Source organism: Cervus canadensis, chromosome 1, assembly GCF_019320065.1.
Source record: "Cervus canadensis isolate Bull #8, Minnesota chromosome 1, ASM1932006v1, whole genome shotgun sequence".
Taxonomy (NCBI): Eukaryota; Metazoa; Chordata; class Mammalia; order Artiodactyla; family Cervidae; genus Cervus; species Cervus canadensis.
Window position 1 is genome coordinate 20,397,066 of NC_057386.1, and position 17,277 is coordinate 20,414,342.

The window sequence follows — 17,277 nt, forward strand, 5'->3', positions numbered from 1 at the left end:
AATCACTTGAGTGTTGTCCCTTGGTCCTTCTAGGGCATCGTGAGAGCAATTCGAGATTACCAGGGTCCCCTGAAGGAGCACGAGGTCACGATCTTTGTCCGAAGAGGTGGCCCCAACTATCAGGAGGGCTTGCGGGTCATGGGAGAAGTCGGTAAGATGGGGGAATGTTTTCTGTTCCTCCCACCCCGCGTGTCTTGCCTCCTCAGGATTTCCTGAGCAAGTCAGTCTTCTAATGTCTCCATGCTCCTCCCACCACCCACCTCACTCCCCGGAGCGACAGCTGGCTTCTGCATTTCTGTGCCCTCTGACATACAGCACCTGACCAAAACCTAAATTCAGAATGGGCAGGAAAGCAGTTTATTCAGCTGTTCATTGAGCACGCCTGGCCCTGTGCTGAGCCCTGAGGTCACGGCCACAGACGACAGCTGACAGGCAGCAGGCCCTTGTGTCATGGAGGACAGTGGCTGCAGCTTCAGGAGGCATGAGGCAGGACCAGCTGGGGAAGGGGTGGCCTCTGGGAGGGGACAGGGCAGTTTTAAATGAGGCAGTCAGAGAGCACTTGGCCAGAAAGGTGGCATTTGAGCAGAAATCTGAGGAGAAGATGGAGCAGTTGGTGGTGGGTGTCTGCAAATGAAAGGGCAGGTCCCGAGGCCTTGAGGTGGGGCCAACTGAGGGGTCTGGGGCGGAGGTTGGAGGCAGAGAGGCCAAGGGAGAAGCCATGTGGGGCTAGTACAGGTCCCGTGGGCGCTTGGGCGTGACCCTGGCAGCTGCTGGAAGACTTGAGCAGAGGCGCGACACCATTTGACTTAGGGCTGAGGGCTATTTAGGCTGCCAGGTGGAGATAAGGCCGCCAGGGCAGCCAGCTTGAAGCAAGGAGCCCTCCCAGGAGGCTGTGGCAGCTCCAGGACAGAGCGGTGGCCCAGACTGAGGGGCGAGGGGAGGGAGACGGGTTAGCGTCCAGGCCTGGATGGAGGTAGGGATCTAATAGCTGGTAGAACAGGAAGGAGTTCCCCCTCGCTGAGCTGAGGGAAGTGAGGGTGTGGGTCCATTTGGGTTTCCTTTCTTCCTTCTCCATTTTGGGCGCCTCCTGCAGGCTCCAGAGACCTCAGACTCAGGGGTACCACATCTCATCAGCGAGGACTAAGATTAGGTCTCTCTGAGCTGACCTGATCGAACCAGCGGGCTTTGGTCTTGAGGGAAGCACAGCCCTGGTGCCAAGAGCAGTTCTGTGAGGGGTGGGGGGTGGGGGTAGGGGTGAGGGGGTATGGTGGGGGTAAGGGTGAGGGGTGGGGTGGGGGTAGGGGTGGAGGGTGGGGTGGGGGTAGGGGTGAGGGGTGGGGGTGGAGGGAGATAAGGCGGGGGTTGGGGGGCAGGTGACAAGACAGAGGGGAGGTGGATGTAAGACACTCCTGCTCAGTGAGCGGGCCCTCTGACTGAGAGACCAGACCTTTCCACCTTCCCATTTTCTCAAATCTGGGATCCATGGCAAACATTACACCCACCTGGATCACTTGAAGTGGTATCAAGTCCTAGTTCTCACCTAAAACTGAAGACATGCTGTGGGCTCACAGCTCAGTGAATGTCACCCAGTCACCCCTGGGGCCTTAAACTCCAGGGACATTAAGACAAGTAAACAGTGGCTGGAACAAGATGCTGTCTGCCGGGGATCTCCAGGCAGGGCGGCGTGGAAGGGAGCGGCTGTCAGATCAGGGAGGGCCTCTCTCAGAAGGTGACACTTGAGCTGAGCTGGGTGACAGCCAGGGGACAGCTCCATGTGGAGGAAGGAGCAGGGCAGAGCCCTGGGGAGAGGAGAGGGCCCCAGGTGTTCAAGAACAGAGGCCAGGCCTGGGGTCGGTGGGGCGATGGCCACAGGCGACAGGGGCAGAGAAGGAGGAGGGCAGGCTCTCACGATGCTGTGGTCATTGGAGGGCGTCCATAAAGCCGTTTCATGCTCTTGCTGGCAGGTAGTCTTTACAGAGATTTGTTTGGCGGTGAAGAAAATGACTACCAACTTGTCCTGGGATAATTGGGCTTGCACAGAAGGTGCCAGACACGGCCAGGGCTCAGAAGGGGCCTTGGCAGAGTCCTGCAGCCACGGGCACTTCTTAGGAGACTCAAGTGATGGATGCTTTTCCTTCCTCACAGGGAAGACCACTGGGATCCCCATTCATGTCTTCGGCACCGAGACTCACATGACGGCTATCGTGGGCATGGCCCTGGGCCATCGGCCCATCCCCAATCAGCCGCCCACAGCGGCCCACACCGCAAACTTCCTCCTCAACGCCAGCGGGAGCACTTCAGTAGGTGCCAGTCTTCCTCTGCTGCAAAGCCTGCAGTCATCTTTGTTGCCCCTCATACCCCATCCCATCCGGGGCCCAGTCCCCACCTTTTGGGGACCTTGGGGAGGTACAGGGAGAAGGCTGTGTGTGGTTAGTTTCTGTATCTCTGCTGGTTTTATTCCTGCCCTAGTCAAGGTGGTGGTGTGGAAAGATCGGGGATTTTTAAATCAGACCCGAGTTCAAATCCTGCGGAGGGAGGGACCTCGGCAGTTATCACCAAGAACCTTAGTTTGCTTGTCTATAGCTTGGGAACATTACTGATTCCTATCTTAGAGGGTTATTAGCATAGTACTTTTGAAAGCATCTTGTGGAGAACAGAGCTGTGCGTCGTCGTCCTTATTACCTGAGTTCTCTGGGGCCTTAAGGACCACTGGCTTTTTTCCCAGCTATTCTCCATGACCCTTACTCTCTCCCCCTTATCCCCCCAGACTCCGGCCCCCAGCAGGACGGCATCTTTTTCTGAGTCCAGGACAGATGAGGTGGCACCTGCCAAGAAGGCCAAACCTGCCATGCCTCAAGGTAACTCCCAGCGTGGTTTTAGAACCCTCTGTTCCTTTCTGAGACCCCACTGGGCCGGCAGAGGTGGATGGAAGCAGTTCGGGCTTTGCTTTGGGCGTGGCACCTGGGATAGGAATGGGACACGAAGATGTGGTGGCCGGAGCCTTCTCTGCGAGCAGGGTCAGCCCACTCCTCAGTTGTCTTCTCTGCCCCCTCCCATGGGGTGTGTGATCTGGGCTGGTGGGCTGTGGAGGAGACAGTTACAGGAGTACCAGGTCGGGGGGAAGGTCCCTCAGGCCCTCCCCCTGAGCAGATGGCAGGAGCCCAAAGCTCAGGATGGCAGAAGACTCTTGTGCCTGCCCACACCATCCTGGGTCTCACCTTCCTGGGAGCGCACCTCAAGGGCACACGTTGTCTGCCCTCCCGTCTGATGTGCCCGCTCATCTCTCCCTCCTCTGATTCATCAGAGACCTGATCCCTGCCAGCCAGCCCTTGCCACCAGGACTAGGTAGCCCATGTCAGTTACCACTGGGTCTCTTCCTGGGACGGACAGAGTGTGCTTGAGGTGTTTTGTGAAATAGTGGCACTGGCTCCAGGCTCTCAGAATTGGAAGTCCTTAAAACGTCTGCTTTGTCCCCAGCACACGGTCAGGTCCATCCTCTCAGCCTCATCATCTCATTGATGTCCCCTGCTTCCCGGGGACAAAACAGGATTAGGAGGACAGGCCTGGGCCTTTGGTGTCCAACGCACCCTCTGAGCCTCGGTGCTTTCCTTCCTCTCTCTGCGCCTTCTGGCCCTCTGCCCCTTCTTGCCTCCACTCTGCTGGTCGGGGCTCGCTCTTCTGTTGGCTGGGCCCCTGTCTGTCATGAACAGACAAGAGATGGTGAGGGTGGCAGCCCGGTGAGGCTCGTCCACCAACCCCTCCCTGTTCCCACCCTCTCCCTCCAAAGCCTCCAGCCATCAACGGGTCACTCAGTCGCCTTGGTCATTTTCTTTGACAGATTCAGTCCCAAGTCCAAGACCCCTGCAAGGTAGGATGCCCCCAGCTCCGCGTGTGGCTTTTTTAGTGGGTTACAGTCTTTACTGTGTGCTTCTGTCTCCCCGTCCCTGGTGGGTTGCAGCGTTGTCTGGTATCTTTTCTGTCCCTGCCTCTATGTAGCCTCCCCCAAGTCCTGGTCTTCGCTCCCCCTCCCTTCCCACCCCTGTTTTATTTCACGCCCCTGCTTTCCTTGCTCTGGGGATTGTTGCCAGCTCATACGTGGGAGGGAGTGGACAGTGCAGGAGGGGCAGGAGCCAGGCCCACTGCCTCGGAGAGGGGAGTGGAGCCCAGGAGGAAGCCATGGAAACTGAAGGGGGCGTGGCGGAGCCAGCGGGCCAGGAGGGGAGCCGTTGACCACCTGATTCTCTGCATCCCATGACGGCTTCATTTTCTATTCCCATCTCAGTCTCACCACCGCCAACTGCATCCCAGAGTTCCTAGCACCTGGGACAAATTCAGATTGCTCTGGGGTTTGAGTGGAACACAGGATGGAGAAGGAGAGAGAGAGACCCGGAAGGGTACACAGTCCATGTAGGCTGGGCTTTGTGTGTGTGTGAGGTCACTGTTTAGCAGGGACATGATCTGTGCGTGCTCACACTCGCGTGCGCATGTGACTAGGTTCACTGAGGTGGATAGATGCATCAGTGCAAAGTGTCAGGTCTCCCATTTAACTTTCTGATATTCACAGCTGTGGAAAATCTGGGGAATGGTAGTCTCTTAAGGATGACCTGTGACCCCTTGCTAAGAAGAGGAAAGGGGTAACTAGAGGAGGTCAAGTAGCCCTTCCTCCCAGCCTCTGGCAACATTCTTTGTTTACGTAGAAAACCAGACCTGAGGCAGAGCCCTGAATAGACTCTCAGTGAGAGAGCTCTTGGCCGGGGTGGGGGTGGGGTGGAGGGAGAAATGGGTTTGGTCTTACTGTCAGTCCTGAGCTATGTGGGAAAGGAGGGCAGGAGGTGGGGGCAGTTGGGCCTGGACAGGGGAGCCAGTGGAGGAGCTTTGTGGGGGCCTAGCCCCAAAGCACAGGCTCTCTCTGGGGCCTCTGTGCTTCTAGCAGGCTGAGGATCGCCACCTTCAGCTTGTCTTCTCTGTGTGCTGAGTGCTCCAGTTCTGCCCTTTTCAAGCTAGGAGTGCATGTGGGTTGGTACAGATTCCAGACCTTGTCCTGGGGGTCCCCGGAAATGGGGAGCTGGGTGGGGCAATGCTGGCTTATGTCCCTCCTCACTTGCACAGTTGAGCTGCATCTCATGTTAGTATTTGTGTAATCCTGACTTTGATGCTAGATGACCTACAGTTTCTGTCATTTGGCATCTCTGGGCTTCAGTTTGCAGGAATTGGAAAGTGAGGGAACTAGACAAGGTGGCCTCACTTGTTCTGTGATCTCATGTCTCACTGAACCCAGATGGATCCAGGGCACAGTAAATCCTGGGTGTTGGCACCATCGGGAGCCTTCTGTCATGAGAAGCTTATGGCTGTGATGGAAGAGGCGAGCCTGCACGGGGATGTAAATCCTCCGTGCCTGGGGAAAGTGATCTCTTAATTTCATTAAAAAAAAAGAAAAAATTATTTAGCTGTATCAGGTCCCAGTTGTGGCATCTGGGATCTTCCTTGTGACAGGCGGTATCTTTTGTTGTGGCGCATGGGCTCTGGTGTGGCGTTTGGGCTTATTGCTCCTCTGCATGTGGGATCTTAGTTCCCTGACCAGGGATCGAACCTGTGTCCCCTGCATTGCAAGGCAGATTCTTAACCACTGAACCACTAGGGAAACTCCTTCTTAATTTAATTAGACCTTGAACTTGGTTAGCCAAGCCAGTGATGGTACAGCAGGCTAATTAATACTAAATGCCCCTGAGCTCTCTGCATTATGTTTCTTGGGGGAGAGCTGAGAACCTCCCCTGAGGGCTACTTTCCGCCAGCTGAGAGCGGGAGGGTCAGGTGACCCGCCTGCTCTAGGTGACTGCCAGCTTCCGATCCCCTCTGCCTTTTCCTGCCTTCTGGTGACCCCTCTAGGAGCAGGAAAAAGCCACTGGGAGGAGGCTGTGGGAAGGTCAGGTGGACGCTGGATGAGATAAGCCTACAACAGACCTCTTCGTTGCACCTACACTGACCTAGAATCTAGAGGTTCAAATCCTGACATGAGCTGGCTTATGTCCAAGTTCACAGGTGGTAAGGATTGTTGGGGATCTGTTTGAAGTCTTATAGTGAACAACAAGGTCCTACTGTATAGCACAGGGAACTATATTCAGTGTCCCGCGAGACATATATGTACTTGTGTGTGTGTGTGTATTTGTGTCACTTTGCTATACAGCAGAAATTAATACAACATTGTAAATCAACTGTGCTTCAATTAAAAAATAAAAAGTCCACGGGACTTCTCTGGTGGTCTGTGGTTAAGACTCCATGCTTCCACTGCAGGGAGCACAGGTTCAATACCTGGACAAGGAACTAAGATCCTTCATGCTGAGCAGCATGGCCGCGCCTCCCGCCACCCCCACTTCCCCCGCCCCCACACCAAAGTTAGAAAAAAACATGTCTTTCAGTCACTCTGATTGGGAGAACTTAACTTTTTTTTTTCAGATGACTTTAAAAATAATTGATCAGAACTTCCCTGATAGTCCAGTGGTTAAGAGTCCGCCTGCCAGTGCAGGGGATTCCTGGGCCAAGAACTAAGATTCCACATGCCACGAGGCAGCTAAGCCCACGCATGGCAGCTGCTGAGCCTGTGCCCTAGAGCCTGTGTGCCACGACAAGGGAAATCATCGCCATGAGAAGCCCATGCGCCACAACCGAGAGTAGCTCCCGCAACTAGAGAAAGCCTGCACTCAGCAACGAAGACCTAGCGCAGCCAAAAAAATATTTTGATAAAGCCCTTATTTGCATATACACACCTTTCCTGTAGGAATTCTGCTGTCTATTCACTGTTGAGCTCTTTGCCAGCCAGGCAGGACTTCTCTGCTCTTTTCTCACTCTCTGCTACCTCTTTGCAGAACAAATCCAGGCGCGTCGTCCCCCAGGTTGTCCGAGTTCCATCCTCTTGCCTTCCTTTGCAGTTTTGATGAGTCACTCTCCCTGGACCTGGGGCAAGGAGGGGTCTGGCAGGTAGCCCCTGGGGGTGTGTGTCCTGGGTGCACTCGCTGTGTCTCTGCCCACCAGGAAAGAGCGCCACCCTCTTCAGCCGCCACACCAAGGCCATCGTGTGGGGCATGCAGACCCGGGCTGTGCAGGGCATGCTGGACTTTGACTACGTCTGCTCCCGCGACGAGCCCTCGGTGGCCGCCATGGTCTACCCTTTCACGTGAGTCACTCAGGGCAGGGAGGCTGGATGCAACCACCGAGTGGGAGGTCCTCATCGCACCTCCTCTGACAGCGACACAGCTGGGAGGGCCTTGGCTTATGCCCCCTTGCTGGGGAGGCATCTACCCATCTCACATGGGGGCGGTTGATGTTTCTGGGGGATCTCTTTCCTATGAACTAAACTCTTTGAAATTGGTGACCCTGCCTTTTTACCTTCTGGGTGAAGCTCCTCCTGAGCCCCGGCAGGTTGACCGTGTCTTCAGCCCTCCTCTGCCTTTCTCACAGCGGGGACCACAAACAGAAGTTTTACTGGGGTCACAAGGAGATCCTGATCCCTGTCTTCAAGAACATGGCTGATGCCATGAAGAAGCACCCGGAGGTGGACGTGTTGATCAACTTCGCCTCCCTGCGCTCAGCCTATGACAGCACCATGGAGACCATGAATTACGCTCAGGTAGCTCACTGCGCCCTGGGGGCGGGAGGCCGGGGGCGTCCTGAATGGTGTTCACCAAGACAAAGGCCTTGGGACTCAGGACTGGCCAGCGATTTGGGTGAAAGTGGTGGGAGACTTGATCTTCAGGAGGCGAGGTGGTCACTGAGGGTAGGTGGCTGCTCACCTGGGCTGGCAGAGTCCAGGATCATCCATCCCCACCAGGTGCTGTCCGTGCTGAGACTGGTTTTGAAAACAGGATCAAAAGCATTATTTTTATTGTAAGATTGTTACACATTTGTTGTCGGAAAAAATGGTGATAAGTAAGAAGAGGAAGAATATCTCCAGAAACATGGTTGCTGACTTGGTGTACATCCTTATCCGTACCTTTTTCTGGATTTGAACAAATGGAATAACATATCTATTTTATAATCCCTCTCTGTCAGTGACGCTTTCCACATCAGTATTTACCAGCAACATCATTTTTGCTTTTTGAAGTCTCGTGATGAGCATATATCCTTCATTGCTTCCCACGTGAATATCTAAAAGTCACACTGCTGCACCAGAATGTGCAGCTTTGAAAGCCTTTGATCCATCCTGCTTGCCAACACTGTTGATGTTGTTCAGTTGCTAAGTTGTGTCCAACTCTTTGTGACCCTATGGACTACAGCATGCCAGGCCTCCCTGGCCAACACTGAATGCTTGGATTTAAAGAACATATATACTTGACAGAATGATAGGCATTCTATTTAATTTGCATATCTTTGATTATTAACTAAAATGAGCTTTTGAAAATATGTGTTGGCCATTTGCATTCTGTGATGTGGCCTCCCTTCTATTTTTTCTATTGAGGTGTTTATCTTTTTATGTTACTGATTTGTAAGAGCTCTTACAGATTAAGATAGTCATTTTTCTGTTCAAAATTATTGTCTGATACAGAACTGACTTATTTATGACTAGAGAACATAAACTTGTTTTGATATCTAGATGAAGCCAAAAAAAAAAAAAAAAAACCAAACATACCTGTTAAAAATGAGCAGCTTTTCTAATCTGGAGTACAGGTTGGTGAACTACAGCCCAAGGGCCAAACCCAGCCCCCTGCCTGTTGTTGTAAATAAAGTTTTATTGGAATACAGACAAGCTCATTCATTTACACATTGTCCACGGCAGCTTTTATGCTTTGAAGGCAAAATGTACTAGTTATCCCCAGAGACCATATGACCAAGAAACCCTCAAACACTGTCTTACCCTTTATAGAAAAGGTTTGTGTGGGATCTTTCTCACTCAACCCCACCTGCTCTGGCTTTTCCCTTAGCCTACTCTCTGGTCCAAGTGTGGAAACAGCCTGTTTCTGTCATGCAGCTTATTCCTATAGCTGATTTATAATCAGGCACCTGGACAGGTGGGGCTGAGTCATGTCAGTTTTTGGATGGGCGAGAATATAACAGCTTTGACTACAGCAAGTTTTCTGGAACATTTGCTTCTGCTTGGTTACGGACTCACTGTGATGGTAACCCATGGAGAGCAGTTTCAGGTGCCTCTCTTTTGGGGGAGGGTTGGATGACCAGATGCTGGTGGGAAGAAGGAGGTGCATATTGTCATGTTTATTCCTGGGAGGGGTCTGGGAGGTGGGTTCAGGAAAGGTTGCTGCCTCGTCGTCTCACGTGGTGAAACGATAACTGTCCTTCGTGCTCTAGATCCGGACCATCGCCATCATAGCCGAAGGCATCCCTGAGGCCCTCACGAGGAAGCTGATCAAGAAGGCGGAGCAGAAGGGAGTGACCATCATTGGACCTGCCACTGTGAGTGTCCCTTCTGCTTCCAGGCTCTCAGAAAGCTCATCGTTGACTCTTCTATCTCCCATCTAGTTTGAAAAGATTGAGAGAGTATCTGCTGAAAGTCAGTCTGTCCATTGCCAGTTTTTGCTTGTTTGTTTTCTTGTTTGTTTTGACTGCTCCCTGCAGCTTGAGAGAGCCTACTTCCCCAAAAAGTGATCATAACCAGGCCCCAGCAGTGGAAGCACTGTGTCCTAACCACTGGACCACCAGGGAATTCCCTGTCCATTTCCAGTTAATTTTTTAAAGGGCTGTCTCCCCAGACCAGATCCCCTTTATAGTTTCAAGGGACTAAGAAGCTTTTTTTGTTTTAAGTGTTTGTCCATCCTCATACAACCATACAATGGTCTCTGATTATTCATTCCTGCAACTGTGAACCAAAGAGAAATCTACCTAGGGGCTTTATTCTTGACACAAAGCTTCTTCTTGTAACAAAAAATGGCCCTGTGTATGTTTTTTGTTGTTGTTTGTTTTTATTTAGTTGTTACACTAAAAATTTGGTTGAAGCTAAGATTTTTGAGCTAAGCCAGGGACCTAGGGACCTTTTGTCTCAGAGGTGGAGGGTGATCTTGAGCAGAGTACTCGCTTGCATCAGACACCTTTATTGGATGAGGTTGTCCTTTTGGAGCAAAAGAGGTTACCTAACCCTGAGTGTGCACATCTGGATCTGCAGTTATAAGCCACGTTGTATACACATGGCTCCTTTTTTCTGGGTAATGTCTCTTGAGGGGGAGAAGAATCTTCCTCAGCAGGAAACCACATGTGCAGGTGCTGGCCAGGGTGGGCTGGGTGGGCGATCCTGGGCTCTGTGACTCGGCAGAGCTCTCTGGTCACTCAGCCTGCCCTCCTCCCTGACCGAAGTTTCCACCCCGGCAGGTTGGTGGCATCAAGCCCGGGTGCTTTAAGATCGGGAACACTGGCGGGATGCTGGACAACATCCTGGCCTCCAAGCTGTACCGCCCAGGCAGTGTGGCCTACGTCTCGCGTTCGGGCGGCATGTCCAACGAGCTCAACAATATCATCTCTCGAACCACGGATGGCGTCTACGAGGGTGTGGCCATTGGTGGGGACAGGTGATCTTTTTTTAACTTTTTATTTTGTATTAGGATATAGCCAATGGTGGCTCAAATGGTAAAGAATCTGCCTGCAATGCCAGAGACCCAGGTTCGATCTCTGGTTTGGGAAGCTCCCCTGGGAAAGAGAATGGATATCCACTCCAGTATTCTCACCTGGAGAATTCCATAGACAGAGGAACTTGGCAGGCTACAGTCCATGGGGTCACAAAGAGTTGGACATGACTCAGCAACTAACACTTGCACCTTCATAGCCAGTTAACAATATTGTGATAGTTTCAGGTGAACATTGAACTCAGCCATACATATTCATGTATCCATTCTCCCCCAAACTCCCCTCCCACCCAGGCTGCCACATAACATTGAGCAGAGTTCATGTGCTATACAGTAGGTCCTTGTTGGTCATCCATTTTAGATATAGATGTGTGTACATGACCATCCCAAACTCCCTAAAAAGGTGTTTCAAAGGCGTTTGGGCTTTGGGGGTAATTCTGTCTGATTTGTGGCCAGAGGAAGGCAGCAGAGGGCAGTGCTTAGCAGGGCCTATTCTGAAATCGGGCCCAAGGGGTTCAAATCCTAGTTTCTGTGTTTGGGGTAGCAGGGTTCGGGGAGGGGGTGGCTGCTACAATCCTGGGGAGGTTACCAACCCTCCCTAGACCTCCATCAACCTTATAGAGAAAATGAGTAGAGTAATATCCCCCACTGGAGGTTTTTGGAGGATTGGTGGTGGTGGTGGTGGTGGTTTAGTCTCTAAGTCATGTCCGACTCTTGTGACCCCATGGACTGTAGCCTGCCAGGCTCCTCTGTCCACGGGGATTCTCCAGGCAAAAATACTGAAGTGGGTTGCCATTTCCTTCTCCTGGGTTTGGAGGATTAAATGAGACTAATACAGGGCCTGGTGCTTAGTAAATACTTGGTGTTAACTGTGGTTAATAAGAGTGAAAAGGAGGGGACTTCCCTGGTGGTCCAGTGGTTAGGATTCCAAGCTCCCACTGCCAAGGGCCCAGTTCAGTCCCTGGTCTGGGAACTAAAATTCCACAAGCTATGCAGGGCAGCCAAATTAAAAAAAGAGGGAAAGAGAAAACTATTCTTTTATTCATTACTGCACTTAACACTTCTGGCCACAAATATAAGAATAATTTTCTAACACTGAGCAGTTCTCTGATTCTCTGCAGATACCCCAACTCAGGGTCCTACGGTTCAATTAAATTCTGACATTGTCTGTCTGGAAGTAGCATCATAGCATCAGGTCCCACAGGTTCGGGGCTTGGTCCTCAAGGACTCTGCAAACCCCAGCCTCTGGTACTTCTGAGCACTGGCTATAAATCAGTGGGGGGTGGGGAGGGGGAAGGGTGGTCCTATGACTCCCTCCTCAGGTTTAATAATTTGCTAGAAGGGCTTGCAGAGCTCAGGAAAAATTTACTCACAGGTTTCCCGGGTTATTACAAAAGTATGTAACTAAGGAGCAACGAGGTGGAAGAGGGAGATAGGTCATGGCGTGGAGAGTGCGTGGAGCTTCTGTGCCTTCTCCGTTGAACACATTGTACCAGCCTGCTAAGAGTTGCCTCATGAAAACAAAACACACTGCTCTCCACCCCCGTGACTCAGGAAATGACAAAGGTTTTATGCGTGCTGGGTCAGAACCAGTGCCAAAGACCAAATATTAGAACAAAAGATGCTGTTAGTACCCCTGTCACTCAGATAGCGAGGGTTTTCAGAGCTCTGTGTCAGGAACTGGGAGCAGAGACGTGTGTGTATATATATTTCTTACTATGTTGCAAATCGTGTTCTTATTATTTTTTGTTAGTAGGAACAATAGTAGGTCATCAGTTGAGTAATGTCTTAGAGCAATGCCTGGTACTTGCTGCCATGATAAATGTTTACTGTTACTGTCTACTGTCCTGTCATTACTGCTGCTATTGTTCGGCCTAGAAACCAAAAGCTGTTAAGACTGAGCCACCTTGTCAACCCTGCTGGCCCTCCCAGATCATTCCGAATGGAACACCTGAGTGAGAAGGGACTTTTGCTGAGGTCTCTGGGGAGGTGGTCTTAGGACCCCTAGCCCCCTGGTGCTCCCTGACAGAAGGCTGCAAGTTGACGAGCCTGGGCGGTGCTGCCAGTTATACTGTCCTCTTGGGATTTAAATGCTGCTGAGTATGTCAAAAGGACCTTGGAGATCTGAAGCCTACTTGGCCTTAAGTCCTGCAAACCCATGTGACAGTAGAAAATTAAAATATTTCGGCCTATACATAGACCTTCTAGCAATAGCCTGGGATGCAGCGTGGCATGCGGCATTCGTCATCTATTGCTGTGTTTCTTAAAAATCACCCCAAAACAAAGTGACTGCAGTGATAAACGTGTATCCTCATGGTTCCTGTGCTTTAGGATCCAGGGCTTGGTTGGGAGGTTCTGGGAGGTGCACAGGAGGTCTCTGTTGAGGTGGTCAGATATGGGCAGGCTGCAGGTGGCTGGCAGGTGGGCCTCTGCCCTGATGTCTGAGAGTCCTTCCCCCAGCCACTGCTCTTGGCTGCCTTCCCCCAAAGTGAGCTAGTCAGGGGAGAGTGTTGAACGACCCAAATTCAGGAAGAGAGGCATGAGTTTCCACCTTTTTAAAGGAACTTATGGACATATTTTATTTATTTATTTATTTATTTTGGTCATGCTGAGAAGCATGTGGAATCTTAGCTCCTCAACCAGGGATCAAATCTGTGTTCCCTGAAGTGGAAGCACAGAGTCTTAACCACTAGACCGCCAGGGAAGTCCCTGTGGACGTATTTTAAAATCACCAGCCACGTGCACCCTCCAGGTGTCTCTTACTGCCGTATGAACTTCTCTGCGCTTATTAGTTCCTCTTCCTTCCCTTCCCTTGTGTTCCATTTACTACCTCCCCTTCCCCATTATTCCTGAGGCATCTCCGGACCCTCACTGAGCATCCACACCCACAAAAAACTCCAGTGATCTTAGTACGCGTGTGTTTCCCACACCTGTACTCACACCTCACCTCACTGCATCTCCTGCTCTCACCAGGTACCCCGGCTCAACGTTTATGGATCATGTGTTACGTTATCAGGACACTCCAGGAGTCAAAATGATTGTGGTTCTCGGAGAGGTGAGTTTGTTTTGTTTTGTTTTGTTAAAATTTTTTTTCTTTTTCTAAAAGTCATGGTGTTTTGGTTTTTAAGAAAGTCATGCATTTTGTTTATGTATAAAACTGAAAGTGACAGGCCCTGGCTGGCCCCAGTCTGTCCCTGGTGGGTAGAGTGGATAGCTGGAGTCAAAGAACCTCTTTGACGTGTGCCCCTGATCAGATCTGGTCCTAAATTATCTCATACCCTTAGATCAGGAAGGGGGAGTTCTAGGAACTCTCCGAGGATACCCATCATCCTTTGAAAATACTTTGTTGCATCTCTCATCTCCATCTTCCAGGCTGTTATTTGACCAAAGCCCCTGTTCTCTCATCTTCAAGTTGGAACTCCAGACACCTGATGACCTGGGCTCCTGCCTGACTCAGGACAGATTTTCCTGCTGCATTGCTGCTCTTGGAGCAACTCAGAATGGGTTCCACTGACTCGGGGGCTTTTTCTTGTTGCCTGGCAGATAGGGGGCACGGAGGAGTATAAGATCTGCCGGGGCATCAAGGAGGGCCGCATCACCAAGCCTGTGGTCTGCTGGTGCATCGGGACCTGTGCCACCATGTTCTCCTCCGAGGTATGGCCGGGACTGGTCCCTGCTGGGCGGGGGGCCCAAAGGGGGGCATCTCTGGGAAACCATCTTAGGAAGCGGCAAGTTCCATCAATAAGCATTCGTTACCCGCTTGCTTACCACAAGGGCCAGCTGGGCCCCTCCTCTCTAGAAGCTAAAGTCCAGTTGCAAGAGACAAATTGATCCCCAGATTGAGGCCAGAGCAAGGCTTCAAGTCCCTTTTCAGAGTACGAGTAACGTCCTGCCTGGATTGGTTGAGATGGCGTCTAGAGAAGATGAACTGCTCCTTAAGGGATGAGGAATTTCGCTGAGTGAGATGGGGGCCGGGGAGGGAGAGGACATAACCTAGGCTCAGAGCTGGTGAGGAGCTGGTGGGAAGTCCTGTGTGGGGAGGAATTGTAGAGGAAAACCTCTGGATGTGTTAGCATGACCTGATATATATGAAAGTGCCTGGGAGCAGAAGTCCAGCCTGCAGTGCATGTTAGATAGAAACGCTCTGAGCTGTCCCACTCCTGCTGGGTGGGACTGGCCAGACCTCTGCCCCTGGAGTCCAGCTTAGAGAATCCTCTGTCTTAAAGAAGGCCCACTGGCTAATGATGAAACCAAGGAAAGTTCGTCAGTAGCTGAGTGTCAGACCTTGACCTCTGCTGTGTGTATATAAAATAAAACTTAGCCATTAAGGCTTCCTGCAGCAGCGATAATTCCTACACTTAAACCCTCAGTCCTTGGACTTCCCTGGTGGTCCAGTGGTTCAGAATCTTCGCTACCACTGCAGGAGACACAGGTTCCATCCTTAGATGGGGAACTAAGATCCCACATGCTGTGAGGTGTGGCCACCCTCGGTTCTTCCTTCCAGTAAGCCTGTCACACTATCCTTTCCCTTAGGTTGACTGCCTTTCTCCTTCAGATTCCTGTTACCTCCAAATAGCACTATTTGTCTGGTTGTAAACTGTACCTCTCCTGTGAACTAGCAGCTCCATTTCTGCTAATTTACTTGGTGGATGTGCGTGCAGAAATGTCTAGAAGTATGTGTACCTGGAGGATACTTGCTGCCGTGTGGTGATGGCGAGACATGGAAACAGCCTAAACACTGGTTGGGAGGGGACTGTGTTGTGTCCTCACGGCACGACCAGGTCATAGAAAACCGAGCAGGAGAAGAACAAGGTGGATCTTGAGATGTCGATGAGGAAAGGGGTCAAATCATGTGGGATCTAAGAACGTGCTGCTGCTGCTGCTGCTCTTAAGTCACTTCAGTCGTGTCCGACTCTGTGCGACCCCATAGACGGCAGCCCACCAGGCTCCCCTGTCCCTGGGATTCTCCAGGCAAGAACACTGGAGTGGGTTTCCATTTCCTTCTCCAATGCTAGGAACGTGCAAGATGTGGCAAATGCTTACCATAGCATCTAGTTTGTTTAACTGTGAACTGTATGTGTGTGTATCTTTTTTCCAAATAAGTGAAAGGGGAGGGAGCGGGTCATGGGTCCTGGCCATCCTCCAGGGCTGAGCTCCACTTCCACAGGCCTTAGAGTTAGCTCCTGATGGACCTGTATGACTGGGGCGAGTCGTTTCGCCTCTCTGTACCTCATTTTCCTGAGCTATAGAAAGGAGATGATTCTGAGGGACTTCCTTGCCGGCCCAGTGGCTAAGACTCCATACTTCCACCGCAGGGGGCGATAGGTTTGATACCTGGTCGGGGAACTAAGATCCCACATGCTGCCTGATGCAGCCATAAAAAAGAGGGGGTGGGGGGTGATTCAGGATTGCTGTGTGGCTTAGATAGGAAGGTAATTGTATAGGTGTGGCACATACAGGTCTTAGCAAATACTGGTTTCTAGTCTTCAACACACCTGTTCCATGAAGCCGTTCCTTAGTCTGTTTCTTTATGGCTGCTCTCCGTTCCACTACAACAGCTGAAAATGGTTCCTCCCACCCCTCCAGGCTTTCTCTTAACCAGCTCTGCTTTGCGGCAGCCCCCAGCCTTCCAAGGACCCCTCCAAGAGGAGGAGGACCCTGCTCATTTGTTTCTGGCCAGGTGCTCATCCTCACCCTGAGTAGGGCAGGTCCTTGAAGTATTTTGCTTTTTGGGGGGGAGGGGGTTAAGAATAATTATTTTTGGCTGTGCTGGGTCTTCATTACTGAATGGGCTTTTTCTCTAGTGGCGGTGTGTGGGCTTCTCGTTGCGGTGGCTTCTCTTGTTGCAGAGCACAGGCTCGAGGGTGCGAGGGCTTCAGTAGTTGCAGCGTGTGAGCTCAGTAGTGGTGTTTCCTGGGCTCTAGAACATAGGCTTAATAGTTGTGGCTTGGTTGCTCCTCGGCATGTGGGGTCTTCTCGGATCAGGAATGGAACCTATGTCTCCTGCAATGACAGGTGGATTCTTTACCCCTGAGCCGCCTGGGAAGCCCTCAAGGTGTTTTGTTTTTGCTTTTTATTCATTTTTTAAAAAAACTTTCTTTATGTAGTTTCAAGAATACATGAACATAGAGTAGTACTGTGATGGTCCAGCTAATAAGTGTTTTTTGATTTCTTGAGCAGGTCTCATGACCTTGCAGAGCTCTCTGCCCCATAGAGGAGGTGAGATAGGTACACAGCACAATATCCTCGGTTCCATGCCTCGGGAAAATGGACTGAGAAGTGGGAGGTGGGACTTCCCTGGTGGTACAGTGGATAGGAATCCGCCTGCCAATGCAGCGCACACGAGTTCGATCCCTGATCAGGAAAGATTCCTCACGTTGCAGAGCAACGAAGTCACAGATGCTGAGCCTGTGCTCTAGAGCCCGTGCTCCTCAAAAGAGAAGCCGCGGCCATGAGAAGCCTGCGCATCTCAACCAGAGAGTAGCCCCAATTGTCACAGCTAGAGAAAGCCCGCACAAAGCAACACAAGACCCAGGGCAGCCAAAAATAAATTAAAACGTAACAGTTATATTAAAAAAAAAAATAAACCGGGAGTAGAGATAAGAGGACAGTGGTAAGATGGCAGTGTCCCAAACGCTGGTCCTACAGCTGCTGCTGCTGCTGCCGCCTATTCACTCAGTCATGTCTGACTCTGTGTGACCCCATGGACTGTAGC

General features: G+C 51.3%; 1 protein-coding gene across 3 annotated transcripts in view; it reads left to right on the forward strand.

Annotated features, from left to right (window-relative positions):
* ACLY (ATP citrate lyase) overlaps positions 1-17,277 on the forward strand; it is a 42,729-nt gene that overhangs the window by 14,863 nt on the left and 10,589 nt on the right. Inside the window, exons 11-20 of one of the 3 annotated variants that reach the window (XM_043468786.1) lie at positions 34-151; positions 2,146-2,300; positions 2,768-2,858; positions 3,788-3,868; positions 7,030-7,171; positions 7,456-7,624; positions 9,298-9,402; positions 10,312-10,508; positions 13,536-13,617; positions 14,106-14,216. In XM_043468786.1, coding sequence (XP_043324721.1) covers positions 34-151; positions 2,146-2,300; positions 2,768-2,858; positions 3,788-3,868; positions 7,030-7,171; positions 7,456-7,624; positions 9,298-9,402; positions 10,312-10,508; positions 13,536-13,617; positions 14,106-14,216 — 1,251 coding nt within the window. The remainder of the gene's footprint in view (positions 1-33; positions 152-2,145; positions 2,301-2,767; positions 2,859-3,787; positions 3,869-7,029; positions 7,172-7,455; positions 7,625-9,297; positions 9,403-10,311; positions 10,509-13,535; positions 13,618-14,105; positions 14,217-17,277) is intronic. The other 2 variants (XM_043468796.1, XM_043468805.1) reach the window with 2 other exon arrangements.